At 37.6% G+C, this 18,739-nt stretch overlaps 1 protein-coding gene across 2 annotated transcripts in view; it reads left to right on the top strand.

Annotated features, from left to right (window-relative positions):
• Nucleotides 1-11,223: 11,223 nt before the first annotated feature.
• The window catches only part of LOC126482197 (serine/threonine-protein kinase Warts-like), a 218,459-nt gene continuing 210,943 nt past the window's right edge, over nucleotides 11,224-18,739 (top strand). Inside the window, exons 1-2 of one of the 2 annotated variants that reach the window (XM_050106179.1) lie at nucleotides 11,224-11,483; nucleotides 12,396-12,999. In XM_050106179.1, the coding sequence (XP_049962136.1) occupies nucleotides 12,688-12,999 (312 nt within the window). In that variant the 5' untranslated portion in view covers nucleotides 11,224-11,483; nucleotides 12,396-12,687. Of the gene's footprint in view, nucleotides 11,484-11,732; nucleotides 11,853-12,395; nucleotides 13,000-18,739 lie in introns of those variants that run through there. The other variant, XM_050106186.1, reaches the window with a different exon arrangement.

Consider the following 18,739-nt stretch of genomic DNA (forward strand, 5'->3'; position numbering starts at 1 on the left):
CTCAATACGAGACAAGAAAAGACTACAACTGACGTAGCACTTTTACAGACACAAGTAAAAAACCTTAATGTCACGTGTGAAGTTCTTACTGAACAAATTCAAACATATCCTTCAGTACATGACAATCTTGAAAAACGAATTACTGACGTACAGAATAAATTTGACAATGTTGAACAACACCTGACTGACATCTTACAATCAGATGCCACAGCTCATTTTCAAAATATTAATAAAGAATTTCATGATTGGGTTGAGAACAAAGACAAACATTTTGATAGATGCTTACGTGAAAATTTACCAACAATTGTGCACGACTCCGTAGTGCAATACATTACTAATAACAAACAGCTGATCAGTGACGCAGTACAATCCGTCACTGCACCCATGAGACAATTCACCGATCAACTACAGTCTGAATGTAACGAAAATATCAGTCAAAATGTACAGTTCAGAAACCAATATACATTCGAGTATGATACACACATTCCGCACACGACAAATACACAAGAACAAAACACACCACGACTACAACACATACCACGATGTGGAAACACAAACACAAGCTATTATCATGGTAAACCACAGCAACATTATCGTAATTACTCGCCAGCTGAACATACCAGTAATTACAGTGGAATAAATCCATATCACAATGCGAAGGAAGATGAAAGCTTAATGAAACACAGGCAATTTCAGATTTTTATCCCAGAACCATTCATCCGGTGATTTTTCTTAAATCTTTTAGTAACGCATTTCCACGCACTTGGAGTGACCGGAAAAGGATTTCATATATTGTCGGTTACATCCAAGGCGATGCAGCTGTCTGGGCATACAGTCAAGCTGACGTATGTACCACGTACAGTGAGTTTGAGCGTGCTTTTCTGAACAAATTCTGGTCGCAATCCGTCCAATAGCGACTCAGAAGACAAATTTTAGAACCTGAAACTTTTTAACAGTAAAAATGGTAACTTACGCAGATATTTTGAAAAATACTTGAACATGGGACACTTTTTAGACGAACCAGTCGCAACGCGTGATATACTCCGAGCGTTGAAGGCCAAATTGCCTTTCAACATTAAGGAAAAACTTCTACATATCCCGGATGACGATTCAGATTATTTTTTAACAGCTTTAGATTCGGTTGACATGTTACTTGAAGATCAGCGCTTCGCGCGGCAAAACAGCAGCCACAATGTTTACACTAGTGGTATGCAAAACATGCAGGCTTGCCAACACAATTCTGGCGCGCTCACAGTTGGATACGCGGTACAACAAAAACAGCAAACTCACATGCCGTCTCAGTACGGAAATCAAAATCAACACGCGTATTCCAATACAAACAATAGTTACAACAGTAATAACATTTCATGCGGCAATCCATACAAAAGGCACCGCGGTAATAACTACAACGGTAACAACGGATACAAAGGTAATAACAAAAACACAAACAGAAATAGAAATAATAATAACTACGAGCCAAGACAGCATCAAGGTTGGACTCGTAACGATCAGTACTTTCATTCAAACTCTGCTTTACCGCAGCAGCCACCAGGTCAAAATTGGAGCATACCTTACGACCGACAGGTAAGTTATAATGCGCAACAGCAACAACAACCGCAAAAGTTTGGAGATCATAATAGGCAATATACGAATGTGAATATAATAGAAATGACACCTGATGCACAACCTCAATCTGTGTCAGTACCTAGTACAAATGATAATCCAACAAACTAGAAACAGTCACTACTTTGCCCCAGGTCGTGGCTGAAGAATTCTTGGGGGGCGACTTCAATGTTAATCAGTTATTTGACACCACACTTGAACAACAGAATAATGATATGCCGAGTAATTCTAAACAAAAACTACCTGTTTTATTTATAAGATACAACCACAATAACAATATATCAGATGAACTTTTACAAGACAGTACACAATGTGGTTTAAACACAAATGAAATTGTTTTAGCATCTACTACTGGTGTAGTAGGTGGGATTCCAACTACTATTATCCTAGATACAGGTGCAGCTGTAAGCGTTTTGTCTTTTAATTTCTATAAAAAGATGTGTGAATTGGAACCTGTGCCTGAGTTTCCTGCCCAAAACTGTAAAATAACTACTGCACTAGGTAATAAGTCATGTAGGGTTACGAAGCAAGTTTTTGTAAACGTTAAAATAGGTAATGGAACCGTACAATGGCCATTCCTGGTTGTACAAAACCTTGTGACAAATTGCATATTAGGAATAGATATTATGAGCGAGAAGGACTGCATTATAGACTTCTCCAAAGGTAAATGTATTTTAAATGATAAAGGCAGTGTAATTATTATTGATTTGGACAGGAGAACTCTAAAGCATGACAAACACTGTACAGGGTACAAGGTTCAGTTAGTACTTGACAATGACATTCAAGACATGCAAACACACTCATCTGACACAGAGCTAATGGACTTGAAAACATTGCTTGATCATAAGATAAGTGAAGCTACAGCTCTCAGTGTACATGAACGTATAAAACTACAGCAAGTGTTATCCAAATATTTACAAGTTTTTACCAAACGATTAGGTGTTATCAACACGTATGTGTACAAGATTGAAGTTAAGCCTCACAAGATCTTCTACCATAAGACATATAACGTACCGTTATCTCAACGACCTGCTGTGTGGCAAGAATTAAAACAAATGTTAGACTGGAAGGTCATTGAACCATCCACCTCACGTTATTGTAGTCCTCTACTTGTTGTCAAAAAATCAAATGGAAGCATTAGGTTAGTGTTAGACGCATGAGCTATTAATGAAATAATTTTACCGGTTCACACAAAACCTGAAAATTTAGAAGAGTAATTACAGAAATTTCTAGATGCAAAATATTTTTCCACAATAGATCTCGCTAATTCGTTTTGGCAGGTGGGTATCACTCCTGATTCTCGGAAATATACTGCATTTATGTTCGGGGGGCGAACCTATCAGTTTTGTGTTCTACCCTTCGGACTGAATGTCAGCTCTGGGGTATTCATTACAGCCCAGGATACCGTGCTTGGCAACGATTTAGTTGAGACAGTCACACACTATGTAGATGATATACTGATAGCTACACAATCTTGGAATGAACACGTTGACACTCTTCAAAGAATTTTAGAAAAATTTGCACAAGCTGGAGTCACAGCCAACCTAAGAAAATCAAAATTTGGTTGCAGTGAGATAAAGTATTTAGGACATATCATTAATTCACAGGGCATACGTCCAGATCCCAGTAAATTAGATGCTATCAGAAACTTTCCTAGCCCTCGAACTAAAAAGCAGTTAAAATCATTCCTTGGGCTATGTTCATTTTTCAGACGTTTTTTGCCACAACCACTTTTGAACAGTAAACATCTGCTAAATCTACTCAGAAAGAATCAAGTTTGGATCTGGTTGGAACAGTGCCAGAATGACTTTAATACAATTAAACATGCTTTAGTGAATGCTAACATATTGAGCCATCCAGATTTCAATTTAGATTTTTGTATGACTTGTGACGCTTCACGTACTGGCTTGGGCTGTTGCTTATTTCAAGTTGTAAAGAATAAAGAGGAGGAACAGATAAGAATTATTGGGTTTGCGAGTCGCACTCTAACTGAATGTGAGCGTACGTACTCCACTACTGAGTTAGAAACACTTTCCATAGTATGGGCATTCAAGAAATTCAATTATTATTTATTTGGAAAACATACGGTAATTTACACCGATCACCAGGCCCTGACATTTTTGTTAACTTGTAAACTTGTACATCCTAGACTATCACGATGGGCAGTTACACTTCAGAACTACTCTTTTGAAATTAAGTACATAAGAGGTAAGGACAACACCATTGCAGACACTTTGTCTAGACTTCCACAAGGTATGAATGATACCAACAGTGACTTAGAAAATATAAATGACTACAGGATTCTCTTAATGCAAGACAAGCAGTATCACCAATATTATATTGATATGTGCAGAAACATGGCTGAATTACAAAAATCTGATCCTCACTGGTATAAGATAATAACATTACTGGTAGAAAAACACAATCATCTTTTGACTAAGTATTACAAGTTACACAATGATGTGTTATTTTACTGCCGACATCCAAATGCTACTAACTGGTGTGTATGCATTCCCAAAGAGTCTGAACGTAATCTAATTTGGCACACACACTTAGTTTGGGGTCATTATGGGACGAAAAAGTGTTTGGCAAAGCTCAGTACATACTGTTATTTTAGCAATATGAGAAGAAAAACTTACAGGGAATTAAAAACATGTGTCATATGTCAAAAATCAAAACCTCAGAATTTATCCACGAAAACAGATTTACATTCTATTTTACCTAGTAAACCCCTGGAAATTCTGTGTACTGACATCAGTGGTCCGCATCCAGCAAGCTCTGGAGGCGTCAAATATATCTTAGCTTTTTACGATATATTTTCTAAACATGTAAAACTTTATGCTTTAAAATCCGCCACTGAAAATGCTATAATACGAAGATTCTCAAGTGATTACCTGACGCACGTGGGAAAACCTAAAGCAATTCTATCAGATAATGCAGCATACTACTCTGGGTACAAATGGAGAAATTTCTTGAAGGACAATAACATTAAAAGTATATTTATTTCGAGGTTTAGTCCACAATGTAACGCGACTGAGAGACTTTTCCGAGAATTAAATCGATTCATGAGGACCTAAATTTCATCAAAACATACTAATTGGGTGTCCTACCTAAGTCTTTTCGAAGACGTATACAATAACTTAAATATTTACGATACGAATTACACACCTAACGAGATCATGTTCAATTGCAAACAGAACGATCAGTGGATAGAACCATTACCTAAGTTGTCAGACAAGGAAATCACACCTGAACAGAAAATAAAAGAAGCATTGACTACATTGACACATCACGCACAAATACGAAACAAACATCACAGAAACATAATAAAAAGAAAACAAAAATTCGAGGTAGGAATGCTTGTACTACTTCGTACTCATCATAAATCTGTAGCACTCAAACGACGCAACGCTAAGTGGCGTCTGCTATATGAAGGACCTTATATAATTGTTAACATACCGCATCCTGGTGCGTATCTGTTACAACATCCTAGAACTAACAAAATTATTGGGCTATACGCACACCGAGATCTTAGAGCATTTCATGCTGAATAATGTCAAAGTCATACCCATCAAAATATTGCTAAGCAACTCGAAAAACTCTGTTGTTACAACACAGATAATAAGTAGTATAGAAATTTTCATTTCAGCGGTTCCAGTGACGCAGTTGAAGACAGAAGAACTCTTCTTTCAGCGCGCGCCTCCACCTGAAAGACGGAATATTAAAGTAAAATTTATGATTACGTAGCAGTGGATGACATATTAATTTTTCACGGAACATTTGTTACTGAAGGTACCACTGACTTGGTGTGACACCTGACGAACTGACAGACGTCATCTGTGAAGCGATCTTTTACTTTGAGAAATAGATTAGACGCACATCTCTCAACACGAAAAGCATCTATCAGTAGTCAAGGCCACACAGGCACTCTACACACACGCACAAAACGCGAGGAATCGAACATTTTCTCTCTCTTACTATTTTGAATATTTATTGAGTAGTGAAAACGCCTGGTCTTGCCTACTGATGTAATGAATGTTGTGTCTAACCTATCTTAATTTCAGATGACATCACAAAAAACATCGATAATATCCCAGCAAAACCGCTAAAGAGGATGTAAATATCTGCAATTCATGTAATCAAATGTGACACAATGTAATAACCTATAGCGATGTAATGATGATGTAAACATGTTTATGTGCAACTATATTATGTTTATGCTAAGAAAATATGTGACGTGTGTATGTATAATTACTTATTTTTTTAACTGATGTATAATGTAACTGCTACTATGTAAAAATTTGAACAAAACGAGTGCCAAAAAGACATTGCATAGTGAACCACTGTTCACGGTCATTAACGAACATTACTAACTCTGCAACTACGCGGAAACCTATGTGAAAGAAACTGCTAATGCCATTCATTATGCAGTGTATCTATGTGAACGCGATGAACGATTTCCTTGATTAATAACTACGAACATTTAGGTGAGCTATATTCAGCAAAAAAACTGAAAATGTGAAGTGCATAATTCGTGCATCGTCTAGTGATGTTACTACAGTATCCAACTTCAAGATGTTAACTGGATTAAATGGACACAAAGTGCCTGTCCAGAAAACAACACGATGGGTGGAAGAATTTTGGTTGGAACTTCAGGGAATGAAATGTTCTCGAAATGTGACGGACACTCTTACCTGGACTGTCCAAGGATCGACGCCAGCTATGTGCCGTCCGAGGTTCTGCAACCAAGCTTCCACGGAATGTAAAAAACGAACTGCACGTGGACCAATTACTCGACGGGTCACGTCTGATCTGTAATAAGCAATGCTTTTAGTCACAACGAACTGCATCACTACGACTATAATGGAAATGAGAAATGGACACGCTTATGTATTAATCACGTTGTTATACAACGATGTTACTGTGATCAAAAAACTTTACCACGATGATACTAACCTGTAAAAAATTATTGTGCAGCGGATGAATATGAACTGTAATAACGACACGATGTGTATAGGTCAACGCACCTGAAAAATAAGGACATTTTTCTTTGAGGTATTTCAAAACAATACTATGTAACTAAGAACATTCAACAATCTAAGTTGTATTGTGTTATAACAAATATTGTAAATTTAAAACTAAGTTACCTGTCATAGAATGTAGTCTTCATATGTAATCTTGGTTGAATATTTTCTTTGTGCAACGACTGAAAAACGCGCGCACACGAACAATATGATCTGCAATACTGTGCCGCGTGATCTAACTGTACGATATAACGGCAGTGCCGCAGTTACACAGACGCTTCTGCGCATGCGTGCACTCTATCTGCCAACATTAGAACTTTTACGGCGCACCCGCGTCATTCAAATTTTGTATATAATGTGTAATGTAAGTCATGTAAATAGTTGTAGATAACTTAGATTTTCTTGTGCCTTTAGGTGAATTGCTCGTCTGCAGGTGTGTCCTTTCGCCTCGCAATTCAGGGGGCAATATAAAGGCACATTTGCATGCCGAGCGTGAGTTTCCTCGGAAACGCGAAATATTAATTAAATAAATAATCAGTGACAAATAAATAAAGCCTATGGCACACAACTGCAGCGCTGTGTCGCTGACAAAACAAAAGCACAATTACGTTACTCTTATGTTTGATTAAGAAAGGGGAGCTCTGGTTGAAGTGGTGCGAGAAGCACGTATTTTTTTATTGTCTGGCACACCGCCATATTTCATGTTATAGAAGAATACTGCGAGTTGCAACCACACTAGGCACTCGATTCTGTAAAGAATTTATATTTATAAAAGTAAGTAGGATTATGAACTGTAGGCTTATTCATTGAATATATCTGATTTAACTAACTGTGTAACTTTTTTATGTTTAGTAGACAATCACCTTTGTACGACGTATTGGCATGGCTGGCAATTTATTGTAATATTGAGATTTAGATTATGAGTCCGCACCTACCGCAGCAGTCTTTGGAAACGATTTATTACGAAGTCCGATTATTCAGTTTTATTTCACGGTCAACTACGAGTAACATTGCCTTTACGAAAAAGCCATTGTCAAGCGTCTGATAACGAATAATTAAACGTCCACGTTCCAGATAAGCAAATACAATTGCAATCACAATCACCATCATACAGATAGAAGAATTAACATATTTAAAATAACAACATTTTTTTTTATTTATTTTATTTATTTTATAACTTGATAAACTAGAAATGGCACAATTCTGATGCCTTGGAGTAGTCCAATCAAGTCCAACAAATGCCTTAACAGTACAAACTGCTCAACCTCTATTGTGTGTGCGGCATGTGTCCTTGTTGAGAAAATTTGTTTACCACAGGAGTCAGCAGCCCAATAGTACGTTAATTATCCTCCTAACAGGAATTGTAGTTAATCTTCCGCTCTTAAGGTCTACACTAGAAATAAAGAACCTTGTCCTCTTCTGGTGGCAGCATTACACTTGGTGCATACTGTTGACACAGATTCACACATAATCCTATTTAGTAGACCATTCAGATATTAGCTGGAAAATGCAATATTCAGTAGATCTATTACAGTTTAACAAAAAATTGATTTGGCACAATCAGCTCAAACTTATACGCTTAATCATTATTGGTCACACTGTGGTCATGTGTATACTGATGGCTCTCGACATGAAAAGACCACACCTGAAATATTCCAAGCAATTTCGTTTTTTACTGCATAAGTATAGCGTTTCCGAAGACACTCAAATGTGGTCATCAAGTGGGGCTCCTGTACCTGCTGACAGTATCAGACTCAAAAATTCTTTTGCGGTCTATTGAAAACGCAGTGTGGAACAGTAAAATTAATATTGAAATACTGGAAATCACAGAAGAATCACTGCTAAATAAAAGAAGAAGTGTGAGAATTTCCCTTCTATGGATCCCAGCGCTTGTAAGATTTGTCTACATTGTCGAGGTAAACAAAAGAAAAAAGGATGTTATATATTTGAGGGAAATTTTATTGAATAACGAGTGGGAGAGAGGAGTACAGGAATTTTAACAAGTGTTAAAAATTATGAAACATGAAAATGGAACATCATAGAGAAGTCAAGTACATGATACAACATGTCATATACACAAACATAAAAGTAATACTATGATTAAAACATTTTCATAGGAATGAATCAGTACTAATATTCATGTGTAAATGCCCAAGAGTGGTATTTTAACGAATAACATAAATTATGACTCACGAAAGTAAAATGTTGCGCGACTATCAAGTACAGAGGAGCACATTATGGAACCATTTTTATGTGGCAACGAATGTAAAGCAATGACAGCAAATTGATATCTTATGTCAAATGTAAGATGCACCAAGTGGTTTGTCACATTATTACACAGGTGCTTAATTCAAAGGAATTTCATTACCAGTCTCTTCAGTGTAAACAGTAAGGCATAGTGAGATGTTTGATTTGAGAAACAGTACTTCTGATGAGCTATTTTGATAGATTTGTTCATGGTGTCTTTATATCTAGAAGTAGTTACTATAATAAATATTTCAGAAATTAGGAAAACAGGAGAAAATGCTCAATGTGAACAGAACTTCACTTTAATGAACAGATTTAAAGTTTCTTCCTCTCTCTTCAATTTTCTGTCACTTGATCTTTCCCAAAGTCTGTTTAAGTTGGTTTGGTTAAACAATATGGTAGATCGAGGAAAATTCTTGGAATCATACCTTCACAAAATTTTGATTTATTTCATGAGTACTCCTGTTCATTTCTTTCAATTGCCCTTAATGTTCTCTTCTTCAAAATGCTTCTCGTAGACACTGAATCTCTTGGAAATTATCCAGATTCTCTTCCAAACAGCATTGTGTATGTGTGTGTTGAGAACCAAAAGACTATGGTGCTGCTTATATCACCATTGTAACAATAAATGTTTGCAAATTCTAGGACTCAATGTTTGACTGTCATCTGAAAAATGTTACTTAATTAATAATAGTAGACATTTGCTATAAATAACACAACAATTCTTGCTAACGTATGTCCTGCAGTTTCTTACGTGGCTTCACTCTGTTGCCCTACGTTTCAGTTTCGTATCTATAACACCAAATCAGTAGTAAAATTTGCCTTTACAGACCAATCAGCAGTTCTTGAAAGTCTAGGGAAACAGTTTACTAGACATTGCACATCTCACAACAATCGAAACCCATACATTCACAATTTGTAGTAGCTGACTGACCTGTCTAGTCAGTCACACGCATTAACAAGAATATTTCCAGGATAATAAGGTACGCCGGCTCTGGGTCAGATTCGTCTGGCAGATTAGCGACGATGGCTTGGTGTGCCAGCCAACCTAGATGTGGTTTTTAGAAGGTTTTCCACATCTTCTAGATGAATACCAGGCTGGTTCCCATGTTTCACTTAAGATATACACTACACACACATCTTTACCACTTTCTCACACTTAGTCACAAACTTTACTCTATATGCAGACAGACTGTGTACACTGATTCTGTCCTGGTGAAGAAGGGGGGGGGGGGTGAATAGGAGACTGATTACCTTTGCTGTTTGGTCTCCTTAAAACACTCAGTCAGAAACAGTAGTTGCTCTTCACTGTATGGCCACTTATAACAGAGGCCATGGCCTTCTTCGACTTTGTAGGATCCAGTGCTCCAGCTTGTGCAGTATGGCCCTGCTGCCTGACAGCACAAGTGTCAGCTATTTTCCCACCTGTGCCTGTGGGCTCGCTCTGGAACAGCCTGGTGTGGAGTTTAGTCCATAGCTTCTCACAAGATTATCATCTACCACTAATTACTTCTTTAACATTTGGAAGTATAGGTTAAAGAAAAAATGACGAGCAGCACTGTGGTTAGAATCCATGTTAAACTTTAGATCTCCCTGCAACTTGGTGGGTAAATCAGTGAAAGACAGGATGAAGGTAAAGACAGTAAGGATTATGTCTAGTAAAGCACTGTTGAGTTAGGACCAACCATCAGGTTTCCAACCGAGAGAGGTGGCGCAGTGGTTAGCACATCGGACTCGCATTCGGGAGGATGACAGTTCAAACTCGTCTCCGGCCATCCTGATTTAGGTTTTCCGTGATTTCCCTAAACCACTTCAGGCAAACGCCGGGATGGTTCCTTTGAAAGGGCAAGGCCGACTTCCTTTCAATTCTTCCCTAATCCTATGGAACCGATGACCTCGCTGTTTGGTCCCATCCCCTCAAATCAACCAACCAACCACCAGATTTACGACAGCTTCACATTCTTAATGTAGATTATTTTTGTGTTCCAGCTGCAATTTTCGTACAGGAAACAATCATTAACTGGAACGAAACTTCAGTATTTTGTTCAGTGGATGTCCATCATGTCTTCTGCTCGATCGAAAAAATTGATCGATTACATATTCACGAATTCATCAAACCTTTGCGTCGTTTTTATGTTTATGGTCGACTGAGGAATGTATTATTTTTCGCATTTGCACAGTTGAGTTTTGCCTTTGCTACATGTCACGATCTGACATTAATGCAGCAAAAGAACTTCAAAATTAAATAAACTGGAGCTTTAATTCTGTTCCATAACCTTACGTACCTTCTATTTTGATTTACTCCTTGATATGGCTCTAAGACGCGTAATACCGAATTTAGCAGCGGAGCCCAGTTATTTCGCTACCTTATTTATCAAATATCATATCAGCTGTTTGATATTAAGCATGAAATTGACAAGCTTAGAAACAGCATACCGAAAAAAGTATTTTGTGTATAGTGTATTTTCGAACGTAATCGTAATTTGACTTCAGTCATGTCATCTTGTTACTGCGGAATGTGGCACAAGATGGCTGCCAGTGGCTTGCCAACTTATATTTTCAGCATTCTTTCCTTTGTTACATTTTATTGTGAGTCGTAACAGTTTTTTAATTTATTCGTGTCTTTGGTTTGCTGCAATTGAAATCATTGTACTGTTTCTTTCTATGGTATGATGAGAAAATGGAACGACATGACAGCGGACCTACGAGTGTATATACAACGGGCTGTGTAAATGTTGTCTCCCAACAATTTTTTCTTGTTAACACACCTCGGTGTATTGTGAAACTCACTAAATTTTGCATTTAGTAAAAAAACTACAAATTGTCGTTGGCGTAAGTAGAAGCGGTAGTTTGTTCCCCACAGTTACTGTGAAGGAAAAAAAAATGTTAAGTTGGAGTGATGTCTGTAGCTCTGTCAAGCTCAGGTGTTTATTGTGACAGCACACAACTCTTCGTTTAGTACGTATTCTGTTATGGGATGTAACATATATGAAATATCATAGAAATAGATTCGCTAACTTAGTTTGAAGTGTAATATTAGCGATTTTATTTCTTTTTTTATTTAACATATCGTATGTTAAACGTGGGGTCGACTGTGTATACCACTTCCCAATAGTATTACATTTGTTGACTGTGTTTACCACTTCCCAATAGTATTATATGCGAAGACAGTTTTTTCTGTACAGGCAACATATTTGCATTACACGAATAACAATCCTAGAATGTTAAACAAACCAACCTGTTTTTAAAGGAATGTTGTGATTTACCCATTAGTGACCTCTCACATCTTGCAGTTATTTTCTGTAGTGTGCAAAATGTTTGATGTTGACATCACTCTTTTTTGTTAAATTATTATCCTGGTGTTTTGTTAGTCTTGATCTTTTTGATAAATAATATTAAGTAATGTTTTACTTGGTATTGTGTTTCATGTATATTACTACCTGAAGTCTTGCTAAACCTGTTGTCTTAATGATAAATGAAATGTGTATTTATTTGTTTCAGAGACAGCCTGCAAAGATGTTTCATCACGTGTTACCGTCCCATGAATATCCACTGCAAATGATGATTATATTTAGCAGGCTGTTTTTTAACTCATCAGACTGCAGCTAACACTTGTATCACTGTGTTTAGTGCAAAGTGGTGTGTTGAAGGCGTGTGCTTTTCATGTGTTGTGCTACTTTTAAATATCCGGTGAATTATAGTGTTGTTAAGTGTCAACAAGTGTAGTAGTGGATGAAGGAGGAGCAACAGTGGCCCGCGGGCACGTGACTGTTGCCTGCCCGCGTGGCCTAGTATGGGCCAACAGTCCATCGTCACTATGAACCCTGCCACGTCGGGCAAGTCGTCCACCCGCTCTTCGGGATACCATCAAAAGGCTCTTCAGGAGATCCGTAATTCATTGCTGCCATTTGCAAACATTGGAGGAATTGGTGAAACTGTAGGATCAAGTGCAGCAAGTACCATCTCCACTCTCTCAACAACTAGTGGTGTTAGTTCAGCATCAGGACTTAGTGGACTGAGTGCAGCTTCTGGCAACAATAGTGAAAAAGACCTATCTGTTCTTCGCCAGGCAGTTTCGCAGCTTGTCACCATGGGATATACAGAGGTAAGTTTTAGGAGTAAATTACTATTAACAAAACACTGCAGTAAAGCTGTCACAGGTCACTTTGATACTAATAGTTATAGTTACCAAATATGTTTTCTTCTGCCTAGGTATGAGATTCTTTTACTATTAAAATGAGAGAATGAAAGTTAAATGGTATCTGCCTGTTTCATCAAATGTCTTTCCATGGATCCCTCATTGTCTTTCACCTGTGTAGCCTAATTCTCTTTACCAGAGAAACACTCTAGTTTCGCCTAGGCCGCTTCCTGATGTTTAAAATTAAGATTTATAATTTTTAATTATTTTTGTATTCATGGGTGTTTTGTTTATTACCATAACTGTCCAGTATGAACACACAATATTGTTACATGTTTGCAGAGAGCACTTGAGATTTTTATTTCAAATATTTATTTGGTCATATAATTTCAAATTGGGGGGTCCTGTGTTCAGAGTCATTGGTAGTTGCTTGTGCCATACTGCTTGACAGCGGCCTCTCCCACCTGTTTATTGTGTAGGTGTGTTGTCCTGAATTTTTATTGGTATCTGCTGCTGCTGTTGATTGTCTCAAAAAGAAGATATTCTGCATATGCCATATTCTATTTGGAGCATACCACCTACATGAATGAGGCCATTAGCTTATGTGTGTAGTTTGGTTTTTTACCACAGTTCACCACATTGACAACATTACAGGTGTAGGATAAACCAGTTTACACTCCCATTTCACATGCTTGGCTTAGGACCAAGTAATGACAGAGATTTTATCAGTTACAATTTTGCAAAATAAGACTTTCATCGTAGCTGTTTATATATTAGGTTTGTTGTTATCTATGGGTCTAATTGAGAGGATATATTCTATACCTCTGACAAAGGGAATTGATTTGGCGCAGTATATGAGAATGCCAAGTAAGCGTAATGTAGTTGATGTAATGAGCCATTGAAAAAGAATAATGAACCAGAGGCATTAGTTTTTTTTCCATAGAAGAGAAACTTTGAAAATGGCAATAATTCTAGTTTCATTTATCGGTATTCATATACATATTCCTCATCTTAAAATGGAACAAATGTTTATTATGTTGTAGTTTCTCACGCACACATCTGACAGTGATCAGTCATAGTATAAAACACATCATGCTTGAGACAATATTGAATTTTTAAAGGCAGGCTTGTGCCAACACCATTGTGTTATAAATTGAAACATATTAATTTGAGATGTAGAAAGGCTAACCTGAGTGACCAGTGCTCACTAAAGGTAGGAGTATGTTTTGCCTTCTAACACTACATGTGGTTTTGTGTGTCATAAACATACAACACAGCACACACTTTTGCTATAAATAAAACATTTCAATCCTATGTGGTAAATGTTAACTTGCTGTAATAGACACTAGCTGCCTTTTAAAGTGCTCTACTTTTTTTTTAGTAAAATTATATAGCTTGCTTTTATTAACACATTTTTGATCATCAGGATATAGTTTGCAAGGCTCATCATGTGACAACTGAATGCTTATTGATCTTAAGTACTTCCACTGGTAAAAAAATTAATATACTGAACCAGGCTGACTGACATTTGTGTATCCAGAATGGGGAGCTGCAGTCTCTCTCTGTTCTTGCTTTAAATCATCTCCAACCTGTCAGATAATAATGTTGAGAATTTTTCTCTGACCGATGACCTCAGAAGTTAAGTCCCATAGTGCTCAGAGCCATTTGAGACAATTTTTCTCTGTTTAGAGAAATGGTAATAGACCACAGAATTTCTGCTTATTTTGTAACTTATCTTGTGCTGTAGTTTTTATTTCATGTGAAACTTTAAATAATTAAGGATCTACTTACTTCATTTCTTTCAAATTATGAATTCACTGTAAGGCATACTGCTACATTCACATTTGCCATCCACGAGTCTTCTGTCCAATGGTCAATACACAAGTCATATATATTAATTGCCTCTCTCTTTTTTTTGTGTGGTTCATTGCATTGATTGTCAGATAATGCCCAAAAATACCATTTCTTCCTGAACAAACACTAAGTGCATTTAGCTACCTGAATACTCAACTTTGTTTTTCACTCATAGTCTCATGCATTAATATTTGCGAGTATGAATTTTAGCAATGTCAGCACCTATCAAAAGTGCTTATTGAAACAAATGTTGGTCTACAAAGTTGACGTTTTACACCACATGTCAGCTGATATTAAAATTATTGTTGACATCGAGGTCAGAAGTTGGTAACTTTGTTCCATTTTGTAAACATTCTGTTGATGTCCATCAAAGCACAGCTGATGTTTACTGTGTCCTTTCCCAAACATTGCTGAACCTGTTTCGTGAAACTAGATCACATGCCTTGTGAAGCATGAGTGTGTTTGCTATTTCAAAAACTTCTAACTTTAATTATTATTTATGTAAGTTAGTTAATGTTTGTCGTCAATATTACAGGGTTGCAGTGACAGGAAATATTTGGTAGTACACAAATTTTTGTTAACATGCTGAGAATATAGAAAAGTTATCATCTTGTCCTCCAGATTCCATTTTTTGAAATTATATGAGTTTCAAAATGAGTTCTCTCAAAAAGTGTCAGCGATCTCTTCCCCCTCTTTCCACAGTGGAATTAATACTTCTCCTTAAGTCAGAGAGACAAAACTAAAAATCTTTTCTTTCTATTTGCAGTGCTGATCTTTTTCTTCATTGTGGTTGTACATAAGACATATTTATGAATCAGCATACATTTCCACAGTTAAGTGAACGTATGAACATTGGAGATTAGGCTCTTTTGTGGGATGTCAATATGAAATTATAATTTTACTCCAGCATGGGTAGAATTACCGTGTAACTGCGGGAGTAACTCTGCTGTCAGTTTTCCAGAATGAAGTGTTAAAGGCTGCTTGGACGCAAAAGTTGACTAAAAAGTGGCAACATTGTGGTGTTGCCGTAGAAACATAAGCAAAATAACATTGAGACTTTTTGTGGTAAGCATGCAGATCATCTGTGCAATGTCCACTTTAGTTCTCGGGAACATCTTGTCATGTGGACTGTAGCTGTAGTGCAACGTAAGAGAAGCTTTGGTATTAAGCTGTAGCTGAGACACAGTTTACATGGTTTAATGAAACCAAGCACAATATTGCAATGGTTAAGGCTTTCCATTCGGAAGGAGTGGTGCTCAGTTCCCATATATACTACCATTCAGCTTTCAGTTTGTCTTAGTTTATTAGGGCAAATAGCGAGATGGTTACTTTTTAAAAAGACCCGTCCGAGAAGTTAAGCCCCAACTGTAATACCGTTGTCACGAATGGAACATCCACTTACCTACTTTTCTTGTTAGTAGTAGTAGTAGTAGTAATTTCCGGATCACTTTAAAAAGGAAATTTCACATGTATTATCACAGCATAAGAAAATTATGCTGTTAATATATACAGGCATTTGCATGCATACAGGTCTAATTTGATAAGGATGGACGACATTTGATAGTACCTCAGGAAGGGGAGAGGGATAGGTTGGGGAAGGTAGAGGGTAATGGCAATTCAGTTTAGGTTTTTGCAATTGCGCTAAACTATTTTAGTTATGAGTTCTACAGATGAAATAAATTTTTGTGAATGTCAATATTCCTCTGCAGTGGATGCTGTAACCTGGATTGGAATATTCATTTATGTTGTCTCTTTCACTGCTGCATAGTTTCAGCTGTGAGCCATTTTCAAGTGTGTGGTGTAACTTGTCAAATGGACATATTTGGTTGTGACTGAAAACTTAAGTTGGTCATACTTCGTTAACATTCAGTTAGATAGCTGGAATAGATGTGATGGAGCCTACCAAATAGAAATAATATGCATTTTTTTTTGTAAACCTACGGTGACAGGTGTAATTATTTAAAACTTTTCACGTCATCCCATGATTCATAAAACACCTATTCAGGCCATCGCACTGTTCAATTTTGTCATATCTGTTTTTCTTTTGCATTAGGGATGACGTCACTATTTCTTGCATTGGCAGCTAAATATTTCTACTCCTGTAGCTTAGTATTTATCACATCATTGTGGTCTCTGTATAATAACTATTCTGATGAGCCTATTTTTAAAAGTACTGTTTCCACGATAAATAGTTTTCTGTGTCTGGGTTGATATTTTCTGTAGCATCAAAATTTTGTTATGTGCTGATATTTGTAAAAAAAATGGAATTACTCAACTCATTGCTATCACTTTCTAAATGTTGTTTGTGTAGCAATGCAGTGCTTAAACTTGTCACTTGTACACATTGTAAGTAAAGGAAAGAAAAAAAAAAGTATCCTCTTTGTTGGCATGGTAGATGTTGGAATTTTTACTTTTGCGCCAAGTATCATGATAGTTCCTGCCATTGCATGTATTCTGTTTTCTTCGGAAGTAGCATATGTTTTGAAGCAAGGAATTTTTTACTTGGGAGGGTGGGGGGGGGGGGGGGGGGTGCAGGAAGAAAGATGAGAATTTATGCCAACAGCAGATGAAGTGGCTGGCCAAAGATTGTGATACCACACATTGGCTTTGACCCTTGATGTCATCAAATTGGCGGACACACCTATCTCAATAGTAAACAACATGGCGACCATGATGTCAGTCACTACAGTAATGAAAAGACATAAGTAATATGCAAAATATTTAATTACATCAATACAGTGAAATTAACACGACAACCATGGAAATTAGGGGGTTTTGGCAGGGACACACCAAAAAATACGACACTTCTAATAATAAAGACACACTAAAACCAGTATGAATGCAGTTCACAAAACCAAAATAAACAGAACGCAAGACATAAACAAATTGATATCTGAAATTTCACTTTATCTGTATTACTCAAACGAAGCCCATGTTACCTCAGACCTGTACCATCTCCAAAACCATCTACTGCAAATTTCACTTGATATATACGTAGCTCAAATGAAGTCCGCAATACCATGAACCCACACCCAACTCCAAAACTCAGTACTGCAAAATGTAACACGTACTATTGTACAGAACTGGGGACCTAGAAACAATGGAGAGGCTTTGTCCCCGCCGCAGCCCGCAGTGATACACAACCCCACAACAGGCTACAGCAGTCCATGCACCCCACCGCCACCTCGCACTGAAACCAGGGTTATTGTATAGTCAGCCCCTAGTGGACAACCCCCCCCCCCTCCAACCCCCCCCCCCCCCCCCCCCCCCACCCCCACTCATCCTCTCGGGAACGTCTCAACCAGATGAGTGTAACCCCAATGTTTGCGTGGTAGAGTAATAATGGTGTACGCATACATGGAGAAAGTGTTTGCACAGCAATCGCCGACGTAGTGTAACTGAGGCAGAATAAGGGGAACCGGCCCCCATTTGCCGAGGCAGATGGAAAACCGCCTTAAAAACCATCAACAGACTGGCTGGCACACTGGACCTCGTTACTAATCCGTCGGGCAGATTCGTGCAGGGAACTGGCACACCTTCCCGCCCGGAAAGCAGTGCATTAGACTGCATTGCTAACTGGGCGGGCATACATACCGTAATAAAAATCAAATAAAACCATCAAAAAGGAACTTACTAACCAAGGTAGCTGGCTAACTACACATACACCCCTCGCACACACAACCTAATAAACCTAATAAAATCCATATATATTACCACTTGTATCTCCCAAACCTTCATCCCCCACAAACCACATCAGCAATACTTGTACCCCATGCACCCCCAAAAAACTTCAAGTAACAACCCTAGGCATATCCATTTTCCCAATAGCCCTCAGTAAATACTGAAATGGGAA

The sequence above is a fragment of the Schistocerca serialis genome, chromosome 1 (assembly GCF_023864345.2).
Source record: "Schistocerca serialis cubense isolate TAMUIC-IGC-003099 chromosome 1, iqSchSeri2.2, whole genome shotgun sequence".
Lineage (NCBI taxonomy): Eukaryota > Metazoa > Arthropoda > Insecta > Orthoptera > Acrididae > Schistocerca > Schistocerca serialis.